The sequence below is a fragment of the Ranitomeya imitator genome, chromosome 6 (genome assembly GCF_032444005.1).
Source record: "Ranitomeya imitator isolate aRanImi1 chromosome 6, aRanImi1.pri, whole genome shotgun sequence".
NCBI lineage: Eukaryota > Metazoa > Chordata > Amphibia > Anura > Dendrobatidae > Ranitomeya > Ranitomeya imitator.
This window is the reverse complement of record NC_091287.1, coordinates 563,915,458-563,937,678: the sequence shown is the minus strand read 5'-3', so window position 1 is coordinate 563,937,678 and position 22,221 is coordinate 563,915,458. Positions and strand designations below refer to the sequence as shown.

Sequence of the window (22,221 nt, the reverse complement as noted above, 5' to 3'; positions counted from 1 at the left end):
CAAAGAAGAGTGGAGCAAAATTCCTCCTGACATGTGCACAGACCTCATCATCAACTAAATCAGCAAGGGATCAAATAGTTGTTTCTCCTCTGTACATCACAGGACACATTTCCCGCTGTGGTTTGTATCGCTCCTTTAGGTAATATCAAAGTTCACTGCTAATTAGAAGACCGAGCATAACTGATCCAGGCTTGTATACTGAGGCTTTGCAGCTAGTCTGGTATGATGGACAATTCAATCACCAATGGCTCCAGAGAAGATCCAAGAATATCTCAGGACATGACCCAAGTTGAAAACAATATAGGAACTTGGATGCCATAACGTACATGGGCCATCTTCCACCAGGACAATTTGATTGGTACAAGTTTTTTTCAATAATATATTCTGAATGCAGCAGCCAGGCACGTTTTTGCCCAGCTTTACACAGATACCAACACCTTATACCAGTCATTGCACTGGTTACCCATCCACTTCCAAATACAGCAAAAACTTATCAATGTCACTCACAAAGCTCTCCAGTGCTGCACCATCCTACATCTCATCTGTCTACCACCCTACCCGTCCTCTCCACAGTGCTGGACCGCCCTAATCTCATCTGTCTATCCCCCTACCTGTCCTCTTCACAGTGCTGCACTGCCCTACATCCCCTCATCTGTATCTTTCACCTACTCATCCTATCCATAGTACTGCACAGCCCTACATCTCATCTATCCCCTACCCGTCCTATCCACAGTACTGCAGTGCCCTACATCTCCTCATCTCTGTCTGCCACCTAGCCATTTTTTTTTTTAAGACTAATGTCTACCATTAACTGAACCCCCCACTCAGGTCTCCCAAGACTTCTTCTATGTATTAGTTCTTTAGAATGTGCCACATTAGGCAATCAGGTTCCTTTCCAGTGTTCACCACTCTTCATTTTAAGTAAGCCTAGTGTTGATAAATGTAGAGTAATGCACCGCAGCATTATAGATCTATTGCACAAAAATATCTTGCTTAGGTTTTTCTTTCTTAGGTTGTATTTGATTGATTTCTTTAGTTATCAATTGCATCTGTCATTATTTTTCATGCATGTATATCAGGTATAAATTGTTAACACAATATTACACTGTCATACTATCATAGTATATATAATCATTATTATCTTCGTTATGTGTATATGCTATGCATATCCGTCCCCTTCCCCCTTGTTATTTTAGTCTCTTTCCTTATTACCCCTTTTATTCATGGTGTTTTATTATTTTTATTGTATTAATAAAATTATCATTTTTATGAATTCGTATGATTTTTGCCTAATTTCTGAACAAATTGTTTTCATCTTGTATGTTCATAGGTATTCATTAGTTTTGTTATATTTGGTATTTCCTTCCATGTAGGTTTGTCAGGTCGGAGATGCAGTCTGTGATTTTACGTTATCACTAGTTGTACTTTTTTCCCCAAAAAGGTGAGAGAAGCCGCAGGACCAGAAAACATGTAAGAGGACACCTTCCTCCTCTCCACATCTCCGGCACATGGAGGCTTGCTTCTGAGTAGATCAAATGTAGGTGAGGAGGGACCCTATATCATCGAGATAATAAGTTCTATCCGGCCTCGTGGAAGTGGGAGCAGATAGGTAAAGATACACCATGAATCTGAGACCCAGATCACTCTCCCATTGGGTCTGAATATGGGCATTAGGTTGGTTCGGAGGCTCGATCAGCAGAGTATGAGGACAATGTGTGCCGCATGGGACTGGTGTCCGATCTCGCGGTTTCAAATGCTGATTTGTTCTTATGGTAGAACAGTCGAAAAGGAGAAAGTGGGAAAGCTGACCGACTCTCCAGATTCCTGGTGGAGAGGGAGCAGAGAGGCTGAGGAGGTGTTCCCTCGAAGGCCAGGAATGACTCCAAAGTGGGATACTCTAACAAACACTACATAACCAGTGGTAAAAAATCTCATACTCCAAGCCCAAAAGGAAAAGTGGATTGCCCAAGATTGAGGATTGTGGTGAGATTTGAGTGCAGCCGGCAAGAGTAGCCCCAATTGTTGGACGCGTGATTTAATCATAGTCTGATTGATCCAGGGGGCAACAATTAGAGGGATATTTGTAAAGCCTTGCTCAATCCTGACCCAAGCTTTCCCAGCACCATTCCTACACCCGTCCGGTATCCTAGAGGAGAGATGCTATATAATAAGATCTAAAATCATGCAGGCTATACCGTGGTAGACAAAGAACGGTATAATATGGATCTACTGATGCGGATGGGGTTTATCAGACTATAAGAACTTGGTTTGGACCGAATCAAGACTTCTGAAGAAGGACGAGGAAATCCCAATCGGGAGAGCTTGAATGACATAAAATCCGAGGGAGGATGTTCATTTTAAAGATTGCACTTCTACCAAACCATGAAAAGGCATTCCTCGACCATCTGGAGCAGTCGGTACCGATTGGAGGAGTTTAAGGAACGTCCTCCTGGAATCACCAAACGCAAACTCCTCCATCAGACACAGAGAAGTGCGATCTGTCACTGCACAGAACACGTCTCCCCCAGAGTCCAGTGGTGGTGGCTTTATACCACTCCATCCGACGCTCAGCATTGTGCTTGGTGATGTATGGCTGCTCGGCCATGAAGCTCCTGGTGGGGGCGCAGTGTTTGTGCTGATACCAGAGGGAGTCTGCAATTATGGAGTCAGCAGAGCGGTGGTGACTTTTCTTCCCTCTGCTCCTCAGCACTCGGCGCCCCGCTCTGTAATGTTACGGGGTCTCCACTTTGTGGAGCTGCTCCGGTTCCTTCCTCTTCTCAGTAATATCATTTGCAGGTGATGCGGGAAGATTCAGGAGGGAGAAAGGTCATGGACAGACTTGTTACCCCGGTGGCCCCTATTTAAGGACCGCGCTGGTATCCGGGAGCTCTGCCCTACTGGCCGCTCTGTCTAGTTAGTATAAGGATACTGAGGTTATACACCGGGGATGTGGGCGGAGGTTATACACCAGGGGTGAGGAGCCAGGGGTTATACACCAGGGGTGAGGAGCCAGAGGTTATACACCAGGGGTGAGGAGCCAGAGGTTATACACCGGATGTGGGCGGAGGTTATACACCAGGGGCGAGGAGCCAGAGGTTATACACCAGGAGTGAGGAGCCAGAGGTTGTACACCGGATGTGGGCGGAGGTTATACACCAGGAGTGAGGAGCCAGAGGTTATACACCAGGGGTGAGGAGCCAGAGGTTATACACCAGGGGTGACGGGCCTGAAGTCATAAATCGGGCAAATGTTACACTGGGGAGGGGTGTGTGCGAGTGAGTGGTTGGAGGTCATACACTGGGGGCGAGGAGCCGGAGGTCATACACCGGGGGCGAGGAGCCAGAGGTCATACACCGGGGGCGAGGAGCCAGAGGTTATACACCGGGGGCGAGGAGCCAGAGGTTATACACCGGGGGCGAGGAGCCAGAGGTTATACACCAGGGGCGAGGAGCCAGAGGTTATACACCAGGGGCGAGGAGCCAGAGGTTATACACCAGGGGCGAGGAGCCAGAGGTTATACACCAGGGGCGAGGAGCCAGAGGTTATACACCAGGGGTGAGGAGCCAGAGGTTATACACTGGGGCGACGGGCCTGAAGTCATAAATCGGGCAAATGTTACATTGGGGAGGGGTGTGTGCGAGTGAGTGGTTGGAGGTCATACACTGGGGGCGAGGAGCCGGAGGTTGTGCATCTTACCTTTGCTCCTAGTGGATGTTGGCGTGACATAAGGAATATTCTTATCTAGTGGTAACATTGTCTTCGATGGTTATTTAACCCTATAGATGGGGGTGCCCATCAGAACAGGAGGTCGGGACCCTCGCACAGAATCACACACATACGCCATCCTGGTTTAGATGCTGAAATCCGCTTTTATTCCGGTGGACGCACTGTGACATCTGCATCTACTCAATAATAAGAATGTTGGAACCATCGCTTTACCAAGGAGGGATCGATACAACGGGACGACTCGCAGCAGAATGTTCTCGTCCTGACACAAAGAAATTCCAATTTTTTTTTTTCATTTTTCATTTTTTTTTTACAATTATTCCGTCAGTTTTTTTTTTTAATAAATAAAACAGTTGTAAAAAATAAAAATTAAATATTCTGTAAAAACAGTGAAAAAAACAACACATATAACAAGGCTACAAAGCGAAGCTCTATGGCCGGCATCATGTACAATGTCTTGTCCATCTACGGGGGCAAAAGTAACCGAAAGAAAAAGTCCATGTAAACATCGTCCCATCTCCGTTGTGTAGCTAGAGCCGTAAAGCAGGTGGTTGTCGGAAGCAGGGAGCGGGGGAGGGGTCGTGCCAGTGATTGTGTACATGGATGAGGGGGGATATACATACGTACCCCAGGATTCCTGTTCCCTATAACGACAGCGGGGGAGGGGGACATTGCATCAATGTAGAGGGGGTCAGAAAACTGCGACGAGTGTGGTTATTATATATCAGTATATGGGTCATGCAGGGAGCGCGCGTCTTCTGTACACAGTAACAATGTATCATTTACTTTACCATTTTTTTTAAAATTTCACTTCAAACTAAATGGAAAAAAATAAAGAATGAAGATTTTCTGGTGGTCCGCGTTTGGTTTTCTGACCCCTGATTGACGTTCCCATCGTGTTCTCGGCAGACATCATGGCGGTCATGAGCTGCCGTTGGGTCTGTTTTTCTATGGATTCAGATGGTAGGTGGCGGATACACATATGGCGATGATGATGATGGGGGATGGGAGGGGCGGCAGGATCTTTAATCATTTGATTCGGGAGACTGGAAGAAGGTTTACTGCGATGGAGCAAAATTGTTGTGTTAGAGCACTGGCTCTTTGCGATGGGGATGGCAGTGGTGGTGGTGCGCCTTGTACCTGCCCAGATGAGCTCCGTGCAGGTCGTCAGTGGCCGGACCGGCTCCGAGAGAGGTGGCGCCATGTATCCCCAGCCCGTGCGTCCTTAAGTAATGCTACAGAAGTGGCCCAGACGCTGCATACCCTCAACACTGGGGGATCTCTGCATTGGGGGATCTCCGCACCGGGGGAGCTCTGCACCGGGGGATCTCCGCACCGGGGAGCTCTGCACCGGGGGATCTCCGCACTGGGGAGCTCTGCACCGGGGATCTCCGCACCGGGGAGCTCTGCACCGGGGGATCTCCGCACCGGGGAGCTCTGCACTGGGGGATCTCCGCACCGGGGGATCTTCGCACTGGGGGATCTTCGCACCGGCTTTATGTGTGGGTGAGGACACCCCTTTATGTATTGAGAACATTTCACAGCATAAAGATGACTATCCATCTACTGAGCACTAATGTCTTAGTGGCTCCCACCACTGGGAGAGGGTATTCGGCTACCTTCGGCAGTCCCATAGACAATGGCCCCGATTCATCAAAGCTTTCGTTCAAAGCTTTGAAAAGTCTCAAGATCTTTACACAACGTAACGTGACCTTTGCCGTTTTCACCCCATTTTTGCCCAAATCTGACAAAGTCGGCAGGAGGAGCTTTGGCGTTCTCTGACTGGATTAAGATTTGTGGTGGATCAGGCGCCTCGCACTCCACCTCCCTACAAAGACAAGCGTGAACCCTCCGGTGTTCTCTGACCATTCCACTCTCAGACTCCTCTGGTCACAGATTATCTCTCGGCAACCAAAAGTATCAGGCACTGGAAACTCAACAAGCTTGGGGTGGTCTCTTCCCCGACATCTTTTGGCAGGCGGCCACCATACACATTAGATGGATGGTCGATGCCACCAAAATCAGGTTCAACCAACTTTTATCTAATATGTACGAGGGTCTTAATGGATGGGAGCGTGTTACATTAACCTTGCAGAATGTGTCCAACGCTTCGCTCTGGCAACGAAATTACCGAAGAGCCCTGCCTGGTGCTGGACGCCTAGAGCTTCTGCATAATGATAATCCTGCAACTAATTTAAAATTTGACGTGTCATAAAATAATCCCCACTGCAGCCCTGAAGAGGCAGAGATCCCACCCTGTGAGACATGTCTGGCACGACACCGGGGGCCGGGGCGCTGGTCGCCGCTCTGTGAGTTTATGACTGTTGTCCGTAAGACACAGGAGGAGGAGATACGTCACCAGCGTGGTGGACCATGCAGAGTATCGCATGTGCGCCCACTGGGGTGACCACAAGACACATCCCACCCTCCGGTAATGTGTCACAGCTGCATTGTAAAAGGCAAACAATGGGAGATGCGGCGAAGCGACCTCAGCACCATCTATTACACGTCAGAAACTATAATCTGCCGCCGCGGCAAATCCGTGAGTAGCCGGGTAAGTAATGTGTCACAGTGATACGATGAACTGGCATCCTGTCCCTCAAGTACATCTTTCAATAGCCACCACTAGAGGGAGCATCTCTGATCTGTTCACACCTGCAGCTCACCACTAGAGGGAGCATCTCTGATCTGTTCACACCTGCAGCTCACCATTAGAGGGGCATCTCTGATCTGTTCACATCTGCAGCTCACCACTAGAGGGGCATCTCTGATCTGTTCACATCTGCAGCTCACCACTAGAGGGGGCATTGCTGATCTGGTCACACCTGCAGCTCACCATTAGAGGGGCATCTCTGATCTGTTCACACCTGCAGCTCACCACTAGAGGGGCATCTCTGATCTGTTCACACCTGCAGCTCACCATTAGAGGGGCATCTCTGATCTGTTCACACCTGCAGCTCACCACTAGAGGGGGCATCTCTGATCTGTTCACACCTGCAGCTCACCACTAGAGGGAGCATCTCTGATCTGTTCACACCTGCAGCTCACCACTAGAGGGAGCATCTCTGATCTGTTCACACCTGCAGCTCACCACTAGAGGGGGCATCTCTGATCTGTTCACACCTGCAGCTCACCACTAGAAGGGGCATCTCTGATCTGTTCACATCTGCAGCTCACCACTAGAGGGAGCATCTCTGATCTGTTCACACCTGCAGCTCACCACTAGAGGGGGCATCTCTGATCTGTTCACACCTGCAGCTCACCACTAGAGGAAGTGTCGCTGACCTGTTCACATCTGCAGCTCACCACTAGAGGGAGCACCTCTGATCTGTTCACATCGGCAGCTCACCACTAGAGGGAGTGTCGCTGACCTGTTCACATCTGCAGCTCACCACTAGAGGGAGTGTCGCTGACCTGTTCACATCTGCAGCTCACCACTAGAGGGAGTGTCGCTGACCTGTTCACATCTGCAGCTCACCACTAGAGGGGGCGTCACTGACCTTGTCATACCTGCAGCCCACCACTAGAGGGAGCATCTCTGATCTGTTCACACCTGCAGCTCACCACTAGAGGGAGTGTCGCTGACCTGTTCACATCTGCAGCTCACCACTAGAGGGAGTGTCGCTGACCTGTTCACATCTGCAGCTCACCACTAGAGGGTGCGTCACTGACCTTGTCATACCTGCAGCCCACCACTAGAGGGAGCATCTCTGATCTGTTCACATCGGCAGCTCACCACTAGAGGGGGCATCGCGGACCTTGTCATACCTGCAGCCCACGACTAGAGGGGGCATCGCTGACCTGTTCACACCTGCAGCCCACCACTAGAGGGGGCATCACTGACCTGTTCACACCTGCAGCTCAGCACTAGAGGGGGCATCGCTGATCTAGTCACATCTGCAGCTCACCACTAGAGGGGGCATCGCTGACCTGTTTACACCTGCAGCCCACCACTAGAGGGAGCACCTCTGATCTGTTCACATCGGCAGCTCACCACTAGAGGGGGCATCTCTGACCTGTTCACACCTGCAGCTCACCACTAGAGGGGGCATTGCTGATCTGGTCACACCTGCAGCTCACCACTTGAGGGGGAAGCTCTGATCTGGTCACACCTGCAGCTCACCACTAGAGGGGGAATCTCTGATCTGGTCACACCTGCAGCCCACCACTAGAGGGGGCATCACTGGTCTGTTCACACCTGCAGTTCACCTCTAGAAGGGGCATCACTGGTCTGTTCACACTACACCTCACCACCAGGAGGCAGCGATACTGGACGTACTGTATGTGATACAGGAGAGTGTTTATAAACTCCAAATCGAGACAACTTATTTCATAAGCTGCTCCTGGAAAGAGTGGCCACATTATATGTGTTGCAATGTTAGTCACTAAACAACATGCCTGACATTAAACCCTGCAGTCACAATGTCCTGCACTCCCATCATGCCTTACAGGGCCGTATGCTGCGCTTTGGTCCAAGGTGGAGGAGTGTCGGGTCCTTATTGCCACAGCGGATGAATCATTCGCTCCATGGTTTCTGTACAGGATGAGATGGGAGCGGAGTCGTCTCCGGGAATAATGAGATGACGGTGACGGTCACGCAATATTCCTGTATTCGAGTGTCCAGCTGGGGGCGTCGCGATCTGCTATAGAACGGCCTCCATGAAGCCGGTGTCCAGCTGCTGGATCAGGACGCGGATGAAGGACATTTCTTTCCTGGTATTCTCGAAGATGATCCGCGGATCGTCCGACTGGCAGCGCAGGCAGTTTGGTGCCATGACCATGGCGAGATTACTGACGTCCATCTTGGTGACAGCCACGTTGGCGGGTTGCACAAATACCTGGAGGACAGACGAGATGGGGAATTATTGGAAATCCATCCAGTACATCGCTGTAGGCAATTTTTGCCCACGGTCCCCGATGATATGAAAGCTGCAGACCATCGCTCGGTCTCCGTGCATCGTACACTACGTACGGGGAACTGCGCCACCTTTGATGGGACAGCGCTGCGCTTCCTACGGCCGTGACAAAATGCCCAGTGGCTGCTATTAGGGCCACAACTACTGTGGGACCCCAATGGGTGCAGACGGGTGACAGTGGGAGCCCAGTGGGTGCAGACGGGCGACAGTGGGAGCCCAGTGGGTGCAGACGGGCGACAGTGGGAGCCCAGCGGGTGCAGACGGGCGACAGCGGGAGCCTAAGGGGTGCAGACGGGCGACAGTGGGAACCCAGCGGGTGCAGACGGGCGACAGTGGGAGCCCAGCGGCTGCAGAAGGGCGACAGTGGGAGCCCAGTGGGTGCAGACGGGCGACAGTGGGAGCCCAGTGGGTGCAGACGGGCGACAGTGGGTGCAGACTGGTGACAGTGGGTGCAGACGGGCGACAGTGGGAGCCCAATGGGTGCAGACGGGCAACAGTGGAAGCCCAGTGGGTGCAGGCGGGCGACAGTGGGAGCCCAGTGGGTGCAGATGGGCGACAGTGGGAGCCCAGTGGGTGCAGACGGGCAACAGTGGGAGCCCAGTGGGTGCAGACGGGCGACAGTGGGAGCAGACGGGCGACAGTGGGAGCCCAGTGGGTGCAGACGGGCGACAATGGGAGCCCAGTGGGTGCAGACGGGCGACAGTGGAAGCCCAGTGGGTGCAAACCGGCGACAGTGGGAGCAGACGGGCGACAGTGGGAACCCAGTGGGTGCAGACGGGCGACAGTGGGAACCCAGTGGGTGCAGACGGGCGACAGTGGAAGCCCAGTGGGTGCAGACGGGCGACAGTTGGAGCAGACGGGCGACAGTGGAAGCCCAGTGGGTGCAGACGGGCGACAGTGGGAGCCCAGTGGGTGCAGACGGGCGACAGTGGGAGCAGACGGGCGACAGTGGAAGCCCAGTGGGTGCAGACGGGCGACAGTGGGAACCCAGTGGGTGCAGACGGGCGACAGTTGGAGCAGACGGGCGACAGTGGGAGCCCAGTGGGTGCAGACGGGCGACAGTGGGAGCCCAGTGGGTGCAGACGGGCGACAGTGGGAGCAGACGGGCGACAGTGGAAGCCCAGTGGGTGCAGACGGGCGACAGTGGGAGCCCAGTGGGTGCAGACTGGCGACAGTGGGAGCCTAGTGGGTGCAGGCGGGCGACAGTGGGAGCCCAGTGGGTGCAGGCGGGCGACAGTGGGAGCCCAGTGGGTGCAGACGGGCGACAGTGGGAGCCCAGTGGGTGCAGGCGGGCGACAGTGGGAGCCCAGTGGGTGCAGACGGGCGACAGTGGGAGCCCAGTGGGTGCAGACGGGCGACAGTGGGTGCAGACTGGTGACAGTGGGTGCAGACGGGCGACAGTGGGAGCCCAATGGGTGCAGACGGGTAACAGTGGAAGCCCAGTGGGTGCAGACGGGCGACAGTGGGAGCCCAGTAGGTGCAGACGGGCGACAGTGGGAGCAGACGGGCGACAGTGGAAGCCCAGTGGGTGCAGACGGGCGACAGTGGGAGCCCAGTGGGTGCAGGCGGGCGACAGTGGGAGCCCAGTGGGTGCAGGCGGGCGACAGTGGGAGCCCAGTGGGTGCAGACGGGCGACAGTGGGAGCCCAGTGGGTGCAGGCGGGCGACAGTGGGAGCCCAGTGGATGCAGACGGGCGACAGTGGGTGCAGACTGGTGACAGTGGGTGCAGACGGGCGACAGTGGGAGCCCAATGGGTGCAGACGGGCAACAGTGGAAGCCCAGTGGGTGCAGGCGGGCGACAGTGGGAGCCCAGTGGGTGCAGACGGGCGACAGTGGGAGCCCAGTGGGTGCAGATGGGCGACAGTGGGAGCCCAGTGGGTGCAGACGGGCAACAGTGGGAGCCCAGTGGGTGCAGACGGGCAACAGTGGGAGCCCAGTGGGTGCAGACGGGCGACAGTGGGAGCAGACGGGCGACAGTGGGAGCCCAGTGGGTGCAGACGGGCGACAATGGGAGCCTAGTGGGTGCAAACGGGCGACAGTGGGAGCAGACGGGCGACAGGGGGAGCCCAGTGGGTGCAGACGGGCGACAGTGGGAACCCAGTGGGTGCAGACGGGCGACAGTGGGAGCCCAGTGGGTGCAGACGGGCGACAGTGGGAGCCCAGTGGGTGCAGACGGGCGACAGTGGGAGCCCAGTGGGTGCAGACGGGCGACAGTGGGAGCCCAGTGGGTGCAGACGGGCGACAGTGGAAGCCCAGTGGGTGCAAACGGGCGACAGTGGGAGCAGACGGGCGACAGTGGGAGCCCAGTGGGTGCAGACGGGCGACAGTGGGAACCCAGTGGGTGCAGACGGGCGACAGTGGAAGCCCAGTGGGTGCAGACGGGCGACAGTTGGAGCAGACGGGCGACAGTGGAAGCCCAGTGGGTGCAGACGGGCGACAGTGGGAGCCCAGTGGGTGCAGACGGGCGACAGTGGGAGCCCAGTGGGTGCAGACGGGCGACAGTGGGAGCCCAGTGGGTGCAGACGGGCGACAGTGGAAGCCCAGTGGGTGCAGACGGGCGACAGTGGGAACCCAGTGGGTGCAGACGGGCGACAGTGGAAGCCCAGTGGGTGCAGACGGGCGACAGTTGGAGCAGACGGGCGACAGTGGGTGCAGACGGGCGACAGTGGGAGCCCAGTGGGTGCAGACGGGCGACAGTGGGAGCCCAGTGGGTGCAGACGGGCGACAGTGGGAGCCCAGTGGGTGCAGACGGGCGACAGTGGGAGCAGACGGGCGACAGTGGGAGCCCAGTGGGTGCAGACTGGCGACAGTGGGAGCCTAGTGGGTGCAGGCGGGCGACAGTGGGAGCCCAGTGGGTGCAGGCGGGCGACAGTGGGAGCCCAGTGGGTGCAGACGGGCGACAGTGGGAGCCCAGTGGGTGCAGGCGGGCGACAGTGGGAGCCCAGTGGGTGCAGACGGGCGACAGTGGGAGCAGACGGGCGACAGTGGGAGCCCAGTGGGTGCAGACTGGCGACAGTGGGAGCCTAGTGGGTGCAGGCGGGCGACAGTGGGAGCCCAGTGGGTGCAGGCGGGCGACAGTGGGAGCCCAGTGGGTGCAGACGGGCGACAGTGGGAGCCCAGTGGGTGCAGGCGGGCGACAGTGGGAGCCCAGTGGGTGCAGACGGGCGACAGTGGGAGCCCAGTGGGTGCAGACGGGCGACAGTGGGTGCAGACTGGTGACAGTGGGTGCAGACGGGCGACAGTGGGAGCCCAATGGGTGCAGACGGGCAACAGTGGAAGCCCAGTGGTTGCAGACGGGCGACAGTGGGAGCCCAGTAGGTGCAGACGGGCGACAGTGGGAGCAGACGGGCGACAGTGGAAGCCCAGTGGGTGCAGACTGGCGACAGTGGGAGCCTAGTGGGTGCAGGCGGGTGACAGTGGGAGCCCAGTGGGTGCAGGCGGGCGACAGTGGGAGCCCAGTGGGTGCAGACGGGCGACAGTGGGAGCCCAGTGGGTGCAGGCGGGCGACAGTGGGAGCCCAGTGGGTGCAGACGGGCGACAGTGGGAGCCCAGTGGATGCAGACGGGCGACAGTGGGTGCAGACTGGTGACAGTGGGTGCAGACGGGCGACAGTGGGAGCCCAATGGGTGCAGACGGGCAACAGTGGAAGCCCAGTGGGTGCAGGCGGGCGACAGTGGGAGCCCAGTGGGTGCAGACTGGCGACAGTGGGAGCCTAGTGGGTGCAGACGGGCGACAGTGGGAGCCCAGTGGGTGCAGACGGGCGACAGTGGGAGCCCAGTGGGTGCAGACGGGCGACAGTGGAAGCCCAGTGGGTGCAAACGGGCGACAGTGGGAGCAGACGGGCGACAGTGGGAGCCCAGTGGGTGCAGACGGGCGACAGTGGGAACCCAGTGGGTGCAGACGGGCGACAGTGGAAGCCCAGTGGGTGCAGACGGGCGACAGTTGGAGCAGACGGGCGACAGTGGAAGCCCAGTGGGTGCAGACGGGCGACAGTGGGAGCCCAGTGGGTGCAGACGGGCGACAGTGGGAGCCCAGTGGGTGCAGACGGGCGACAGTGGGAGCCCAGTGGGTGCAGACGGGCGACAGTGGGAGCAGACGGGCGACAGTGGAAGCCCAGTGGGTGCAGACGGGCGACAGTGGGAACCCAGTGGGTGCAGACGGGCGACAGTGGAAGCCCAGTGGGTGCAGACGGGCGACAGTTGGAGCAGACGGGCGACAGTGGGTGCAGACGGGCGACAGTGGGAGCCCAGTGGGTGCAGACGGGCGACAGTGGGAGCCCAGTGGGTGCAGACGGGCGACAGTGGGAGCCCAGTGGGTGCAGACGGGCGACAGTGGGAGCAGACGGGCGACAGTGGAAGCCCAGTGGGTGCAGACGGGCGACAGTGGGAGCCCAGTGGGTGCAGACTGGCGACAGTGGGAGCCTAGTGGGTGCAGGCGGGCGACAGTGGGAGCCCAGTGGGTGCAGGCGGGCGACAGTGGGAGCCCAGTGGGTGCAGACGGGCGACAGTGGGAGCCCAGTGGGTGCAGGCGGGCGACAGTGGGAGCCCAGTGGGTGCAGACGGGCGACAGTGGGAGCCCAGTGGGTGCAGACGGGCGACAGTGGGTGCAGACTGGTGACAGTGGGTGCAGACGGGCGACAGTGGGAGCCCAATGGGTGCAGACGGGCAACAGTGGAAGCCCAGTGGGTGCAGACGGGCGACAGTGGGAGCCCAGTAGGTGCAGACGGGCGACAGTGGGAGCAGACGGGCGACAGTGGAAGCCCAGTGGGTGCAGACTGGCGACAGTGGGAGCCTAGTGGGTGCAGGCGGGTGACAGTGGGAGCCCAGTGGGTGCAGGCGGGCGACAGTGGGAGCCCAGTGGGTGCAGACGGGCGACAGTGGGAGCCCAGTGGGTGCAGGCGGGCGACAGTGGGAGCCCAGTGGGTGCAGACGGGCGACAGTGGGAGCCCAGTGGATGCAGACGGGCGACAGTGGGTGCAGACTGGTGACAGTGGGTGCAGACGGGCGACAGTGGGAGCCCAATGGGTGCAGACGGGCAACAGTGGAAGCCCAGTGGGTGCAGGCGGGCGACAGTGGGAGCCCAGTGGGTGCAGACGGGCGACAGTGGGAGCCCAGTGGGTGCAGATGGGCGACAGTGGGAGCCCAGTGGGTGCAGACGGGCAACAGTGGGAGCCCAGTGGGTGCAGACGGGCGACAGTGGGAGCAGACGGGCGACAGTGGGTGCAGACGGGCGACAATGGGAGCCTAGTGGGTGCAAACGGGCGACAGTGGGAGCAGACGGGCGACAGGGGGAGCCCAGTGGGTGCAGACGGGCGACAGTGGGAACCCAGTGGGTGCAGACGGGCGACAGTGGGAGCCCAGTGGGTGCAGACGGGCGACAGTGGGAGCCCAGTGGGTGCAGACGGGCGACAGTGGGAGCCCAGTGGGTGCAGACGGGCGACAGTGGGAGCCCAGTGGGTGCAGACGGGCGACAGTGGGAGCAGACGGGCGACAGTGGAAGCCCAGTGGGTGCAGACGGGCGACAGTGGAAGCCCAGTGGGTGCAGACGGGCGACAGTTGGAGCAGACGGGCGACAGTGGAAGCCCAGTGGGTGCAGACGGGCGACAGTGGGAGCCCAGTGGGTGCAGACGGGCGACAGTGGGAGCCCAGTGGGTGCAGACGGGCGACAGTGGGAGCAGACGGGCGACAGTGGAAGCCCAGTGGGTGCAGACGGGCGACAGTGGAAGCCCAGTGGGTGCAGACGGGCGACAGTTGGAGCAGACGGGCGACAGTGGAAGCCCAGTGGGTGCAGACGGGCGACAGTGGGAGCCCAGTGGGTGCAGACGGGCGACAGTGGGAGCCCAGTGGGTGCAGACGGGTAACAGTGGGAGCCCAGTGGGTGCAGACGGGTAACAGTGGGAGCCCAGTGGGTGCAGACGGGTAACAGTGGGAGCTCCACTGCAGTTGCTTTTATGTGCAGCATATACAGGGTTAAACAGCCAATATCCTTCCACGCAACCTCTATAACCACTGGGTGGCGCTGTTGGTTTTTTTTCTACAAGCAGCCATGATATTTTACTATAAATCCTGGACATGGAGGGAGAGCTGTGCATTCGTTGGGCATGTAATCAGGGAAAAAGTGGGAAAAACTAAGAAAAAAAGGGAAATAAATACATTCACCTGCAATATTTCAAGTGACACTATTTTAGTTGGGCATGAAAGAGTTAAGCTGAAGAGATCAGGTCAGTCTGGTTGCTAGGGACAACAGAATGCGAACTCTCTGGTTGTCACAATGTATCTGTAGCCCCTCAGCCAGATGCTGTCCCTATCTGGGAGGAGGACCCCTCTACGGGGACACCTCCCCCCAGTGATTGTCTGGACCTTGGGATATGGCATTTACTCAATCCCGTTCTCTACCATCGAGTGTAAACAATAAACATCATGTAAAGCGAAGAGAAGCGGCGACGCGGAGCGGACGAGTGGCGTCACCTGTAGGAAGCGGATGAGGTAGCACAGCACCATCTTGTTCAGCTTCGGCAGCGAGTGCACCACAGCGATGGCCGCCTCCGGGTTCTCATAGTGAGTGATGCACTCCTCGTAGAATTCGTGAGGGATCAGAGGCTCCTCCAGCTCCCGGTACCACAGCTTCAATAAGGAGGCTGCCGGGAGACAAGCGGGGGAGGGGTCACACCATTATACACAACTATACAGTATTAGGTTATTACACCTCCTGCCCCATCATACTGATCACCGACAGGAAGGATCTGGCGCTGCCCTGCTCCTGCCCTCCGTGGCACATTCCTAATCCTGCTCTCCATGACGCTGCCCTTGTTCTGCCCTCTATGGTGCTGCCCTGCTCCTGCCCTCCGTGGCACATTCCTAATCCTGCTCTCCATGACGCTGCCCTTGTTCTGCCCTCTATGGTGCTGCCCTGCTCCTGCCCTCCGTGGCGCTGCCTTAGTTTGACCCTCCATGGCGCTGCCCTTGTCCGATCCTCTGTTACGCTGCCCTGGTCATACCATCTGTGGCGCTGCCCTGCTCCTGCCCTCCGGGGCACATTCCTAATCCTGCCCTCCATGACACTGCCCTTGTTCTGCCCTCTATGGTGCTGCCCTGCTCCTGCCCTCCGTGGAGCTGCCTTAGTTTGACCCTCCATGGCGCTGCCCTTGTCCGATCCTCTGTTACGCTGCCCTGGTCATACCATCTGTGGTGCTGCCCTGCTCCTGCCCTCCGGGGCACATTCCTAATCCTGCCCTCCATGACACTGCCCTTGTTCTGCCCTCTATGGTGCTGCCCTGCTCCTGCCCTCCGTGGCACATTCCTAATCCTGCTCTCCATGACGCTGCCCTTGTTCTGCCCTCTATGGTGCTGCCCTGCTCCTGCCCTCCGTGGCGCTGCCTTAGTTTGACCCTCCATGGCGCTGCCCTTGTTCTGCCCTCCGTGGCACATTCCTAATCCTGCTCTCCATGATGCTGCCCTTGTTCTGCCCTCTATGGTGCTGCCCAGCTCCTGCCCTCCATGGCGCTGCCCTTGTCCGATCCTCTGTTACGCTGCCCTGGTCATACGATCTGTGGTGCTGCCCTGCTCCTGCCCCTCCGTGGCGCATTCCTAATCCTGCCCTCTGTGGTGCTGCCCTTACCTGACCCTCCATGGCGCTGCCCTAGTTCTGTCCGGCTCCTGCCCTCCATGGCACTGCCCTTGTCCGATCCTCTGTTACGCTGCCCTGATCTGAACCTCGTGATGCTGCCCTGGTCTGACCCTCCATTGCGCTGCCCTAGTTCTGTCTGGCTCCTGCCCTCCATGGCGCTGCCCTGATCTGACCCTTCTTGGCGCTGCCCTGGTCTGACCCTTCTGGGCACTGCCCTGGTCTGGCCCTTCGTGGCGCTGCCCTGGTCTGACCCTTCTTGGCGCTGCCCTGGTCTGACCCTTCTTGGCACTGCCCCGGTCTGACCCTTCTTGGCACTGCCCCGGTCTGGTCCTCTGTGACGCTTGTGTGGCCGGCACCCTGGGAACTTTTGGCGCTCACTAGACCCCGTGAAGTCACATGGTTAGGGCCCTAGCACCAAGGATGCCGAACTCACAAAACCACCGGATTGGATGCTGTACAAGGGCAGCGCCAATATCTCCTCTGCAAACACCACCTGAGCTGCTGCAGAACCTCTGGTAAGAGAAAGCGAGATGTTCCTGTCAATCAGTGACGGAAGCAAAAGAGTCGTCCTTTCTGTGGAGTTTTTGATTAGTTACCGCCGTGGACGCCTCAAAATTAGTGCGAGACGTGCTGCCCACCATCAGCAGACGGATGCCACAATGTATCGCTCTGGAGTCCAGGCGACTGTCTAGGGTGGATACATTACAACAAAACCTCAGCAGCGACAAGTATCGAGCAGTTCTCAGCCTTTGTATGTGCTCCAATTCACTGACAGCAAACAGAGGATCTGTAACCTGCTCAGCCGCCTCCTCCACACCAGGACCTCCGCATTTAGAGCAGACCCTCCACACCCCCTCTGGTTGCCATGGTAACAAGGCGCTCCGCCAGGGATGCAGAGACTGCAGCCGTGTGCGGTGTAACCGTACACTAAAACCGCGCTATCGGTGCCGAGACGTGAGGAGAGCAGTGATGGCTGGATAGAGGCGACGATTTCATCAAGAAGTTAGACCCCCACGATCAGCAGGAGGATGACCACCGGGACCCCCAGAACAGTCCTGAACGCAGCGGGCATGCTCAACCTCCGCTCACTCCAGTAGTCCCAGTGACAGCGAGCACACGGCGGCCGAGCATGCCCGCTCTGCCCCACACAGATGGAGGTGGCACAGCCCTGTTATCAGGCTTGATGGGGAACCCAACGAGAGGGGATAACCCTCTAACCCTTCGTGTGCCAGGATGTGTGAACGTGTCCTGTCCATAGGAAAAGAGCACAGCGGCTGCTGATCGTGCATGCACCCAGGCAGGAATGGGCAGACGACACATCATCATGGCTGCCCACCTAATGAAGCAGTAGTGACCGGCGCTGGACAACCCCTTTAATTTCAGTCGGCGGCTAACCTGGAACATGAGGATCTTCCAGCCCGGTGGGAATCTTCCACTGATCGACTTGCAGCTTTAGGGCGTTCACTTCATCTATATCTCCAGGAACCCTGAAAGGACAAACAGTGGAAAAGATGTGTCCAGCAGTGCCCTCTACACACCCAGTCCAGTGGGGTCTGACACCCAGCACCACCAGTCAGCTGTTACCAGGGCCTGCGGGGTCAGATGCACACACAGCGCCATGCACTGCGTAGTGGTCGTTCCCAGTACTGCAGCTCTGCTCCTCTGCAGGTGAAGGTGACTAATGCTGCAGTACCAAGAACGGACTCTACTCTGTGAATGGCGCTGTGGTGTCCCAGATCTGCCTCATTCTCGTTTTTGACCTGAGAACAAATCGTTAAGGTTTCTTCTGGTCAGCGAGTACCTGAAAACGCCCTCAGTTTGGTCGCCATTTAGAGCCAACACCTCCTCGGAGAGTCGCGTCTGGACCCACGGTAACTGTCTTTCGGGATATTTCTCTTTCTGCATGTTCATGATTTCCTGTAAGGAGCTGCCGAACATGGACGGGCTGAACACAGCGTTGCGGGCGTGCCTGATTTCCTCCAGGTTTGGCTTCTTCAATCCCTACAAGACGAATATCATTGTATTAGAAGTGTCCGGGAGCAGAGAATGTCTGTCCTCATAAACATATACACAATGTGCGGAGAGATGGCGGCACACAAAGCTGACTGCACCCCGGCAAAGAGCTGTGACTGACAATAACAGCAGCTTCTCTACAGGGAGACATTACATCTCAGAGTAGAGACAGGAACCCGGCTCCAGAAGGAGACATCTCTGACACAGCCCACCCTCTTACCACACCCAGCCCTGCTCCACATCTGACACAGCCCACCCTCTTACCACACCCAGCCCTGCTCCACATCTGACACAGCCCACCCTCTTACCACACCCAGCCCTGCTCCACATCTGACACAGCCCACCCTCTTACCACACCCAGCCCTGCTCCACATCTGACACAGCCCACCCTCTTACCACACCCAGCCCTGGTCCACATCTGACACAGCCCACCCTCTTACCACACCCAGCCCTGCTCCACATCTGACACAGCCCACCCTCTTACCACACCCAGCCCTGCTCCACATCTGACACAGCCCACCCTCTTACCACACCCAACCCTGCTCCACATCTGACACAGCCCACCCTCTTACCACACCCAGCCCTGCTCCACATCTGACACAGCCCACCCTCTTACCACACCCAGCCCTGCTCCACATCACTCACAGAGCCCACCCTCTTACCACACCCAGCCCTGCTCCACATCACTCACAGAGCCCACCATCTTACCACACCCAGCCCTGCTCCACATCACTCACAGAGCCCACCCTCTTACCACACCCAGCCCTGCTCCACATCACTCACAGAGCCCACCCTCTTACCACACCCAGCCCTGCTCCACATCACTCACAGAGCCCACCCTCTTACCACACCCAGCCCTGCTCCACATCACTCACAGAGCCCACCATCTTACCACACCCAGCCCTGCTCCACATCTGACACAGCCCACCCTCTTACCACACCCAGCCCTGCTCCACATCTGACACAGCCCACCCTCTTACCACACCCAGCCCTGCTCCACATCTGACACAGCCCACCCTCTTACCACACCCAGCCCTGGTCCACATCTGACACAGCCCACCCTCTTACCACACCCAGCCCTGCTCCACATCTGACACAGCCCACCCTCTTACCACACCCAGCCCTGCTCCACATCACTCACAGAGCCCACCCTCTTACCACACCCAGCCCTGCTCCACACCACTCACAGAGCCCACCATCTTACCACACCCAGCCCTGCTCCACATCGGACACAGCCCACCCTCTTACCACACCCAGCCCTGCTCCACATCTGACACAGCCCACCCTCTTACCACACCCAACCCTGCTCCACATCTGACACAGCCCACCCTCTTACCACACCCAGCCCTGCTCCACATCTGACACAGCCCACCCTCTTACCACACCCAGCCCTGCTCCACATCACTCACAGAGCCCACCCTCTTACCACACCCAGCCCTGCTCCACATCACTCACAGAGCCCACCATCTTACCACACCCAGCCCTGCTCCACATCTCTGACACAGCCCACCCTCTTACCACACCCAGCCCTGCTCCACATCTGACACAGCCCACCCTCTTACCACACCCAGCCCTGCTCCACATCACTCACAGAGCCCACCCTCTTACCACACACAGCCCTGCTCCACATCTCTGACACAGCCCACCCTCTTACCACACACAGCCCTGCTCCACATATCTGACACAGCCCACCCTCTTACCACACCCAGCCCTGCTCCACATCTGACACAGCCCACCCTCTTACCACACCCAGCCCTGCTCCACATCACTCACAGAGCCCACCCTCTTACCACACACAGCCCTGCTCCACATCTCTGACACAGCCCACCCTCTTACCACACACAGCCATGCTCCACATCACTCACAGAGCCCACCCTCTTACCACACACAGCCCTGCTCCACATCTCTGACACAGCCCACCCTCTTACCACACACAGCCCTGCTCCACATCTCTGACACAGCCCACCCTCACCACACACAGCCCTGCTCCACATCACTCACAGAGCCCACCCTCTTACCACACCCAGCCCTGCTCCACATCACTCACAGAGCCCACCCTCTTACCACACACAGCCCTGCTCCACATCATTCACAGAGCCCACCCTCTTACCACACCCAGCCCTGCTCCACATCTCTGACACAGCCCACCCTCTTACCACACCCAGCCCTGCTCCACATCTGACACAGCCCACCCTCTTACCACACCCAGCCCTGCTCCACATCTCTGACACAGCCCACCCTCTTACCACACACAGCCCTGCTCCACATCTGACACAGCCCACCCTCTTACCACACCCAGCCCTGCTCCACATGACACAGCTCACCCTCTTACCACACCCAGCCTTGCTCCACATCACTCACAGAGCCCACCCTCTTACCACACTCAGCCCTGCTCCACATCTCTGACACAGTACACCCTCCTACCACACCCAGCCCTGCTCCACATCACTCAGAGCCCACCCTCTTACCACACCCAACTCTGCTCCACATCTGATAAGCCCACCCTCTTACCACACCCAGCCTTGCTCCACATCACTCAGAGCCCACCCTCTTACCACACCCAGCCCTGCTCCACATCACTAACAGAGCCCACCCTCTTACCACACCCAGTCCTGCTCCACATCACTCAGAGCCCACCCTCTTACCACACCCAGCCCTGCTCCACATAACTAACAGAGCCCGCCCTATTACCACACACAGCCCTGCTCCACATCAATCACAGAGCCCACCCTCTTACCACACCCAGCCTTGCTCCACATCTCAGACACAACCCACCCTCTTACCACACCCAGCCCTGCTCCACATCACTAACAGAGCCCGCCCTATTACCACACACAGCCCTGCTCCACATCACAGAGCCCACCCTCTTACCACACACAGCCCTGCTCCACATTGCTCAGAGCCCACCCATTTGCCACACACAGCCCTGCTCCACATCACTAACAGAGCCCACCCTCTTACCACACCCAGCCCTGCTCCACATCACTCACAGAGCCCACCCTCTTACTACACACAGCCCTGCTCCACATTGCTCACAGAGCCCACCCTCTTACCACACCCAGCCCTGATCCACATCTGACACAGCCCACCCTCTTACCACACCCAGCCCTGCTCCACATCACTCACAGAGCCCACCCTCTTACCACACCCAGCCCTGCTCCACATCTGACACAGCCCACCCTCTTACCACACCCAGCCCTGCTCCACATCACTCACAGAGCCCACCCTCTTACCACACACAGCCCTGCTCCACATCTCTGACACAGCCCACCCTCTTACCACACACAGCCATGCTCCACATCACTCACAGAGCCCACCCTCTTACCACACACAGCCCTGCTCCACATCTCTGACACAGCCCACCCTCTTACCACACACAGCCCTGCTCCACATCTCTGACACAGCCCACCCTCTTACCACACACAGCCCTGCTCCACATCACTCACAGAGCCCACCCTCTTACCACACCCAGCTCCACATCACTCACAGAGCCCACCCTCTTACCACACACAGCCCTGCTCCACATCATTCACAGAGCCCACCCTCTTACCACACCCAGCCCTGCTCCACATCTCTGACACAGCCCACCCTCTTACCACACCCAGCCCTGCTCCACATCTGACACAGCCCACCCTCTTACCACACCCAGCCCTGCTCCACATCTCTGACACAGCCCACCCTCTTACCACACACAGCCCTGCTCCACATCTGACACAGCCCACCCTCTTACCACACCCAGCCCTGCTCCACATGACACAGCTCACCCTCTTACCACACCCAGCCTTGCTCCACATCACTCACAGAGCCCACCCTCTTACCACACTCAGCCCTGCTCCACATCTCTGACACAGTACACCCTCCTACCACACCCAGCCCTGCTCCACATCACTCAGAGCCCACCCTCTTACCACACCCAACTCTGCTCCACATCTGATAAGCC

At 57.7% G+C, this 22,221-nt stretch overlaps 1 protein-coding gene across 5 annotated transcripts in view; it reads right to left on the bottom strand.

Annotated features, from left to right (window-relative positions):
* Nucleotides 1–3,845: 3,845 nt before the first annotated feature.
* Nucleotides 3,846–22,221, bottom strand: part of ARHGAP39 (Rho GTPase activating protein 39) — a 238,325-nt gene continuing 219,949 nt past the window's right edge. For 2 of the 5 annotated variants that reach the window (XM_069732045.1, XM_069732046.1), the window contains 4 exons: nucleotides 18,070–18,269; nucleotides 17,664–17,755; nucleotides 15,110–15,279; nucleotides 3,846–8,564 (listed from right to left, as the gene is read on the bottom strand). In XM_069732045.1, coding sequence (XP_069588146.1) covers nucleotides 8,370–8,564; nucleotides 15,110–15,279; nucleotides 17,664–17,755; nucleotides 18,070–18,269 — 657 coding nt within the window. In that variant the 3' untranslated portion in view covers nucleotides 3,846–8,369. The remainder of the gene's footprint in view (nucleotides 8,565–15,109; nucleotides 15,280–17,663; nucleotides 17,756–18,069; nucleotides 18,270–22,221) is intronic. The other 3 variants (XR_011314149.1, XR_011314150.1, XR_011314148.1) reach the window with 3 other exon arrangements.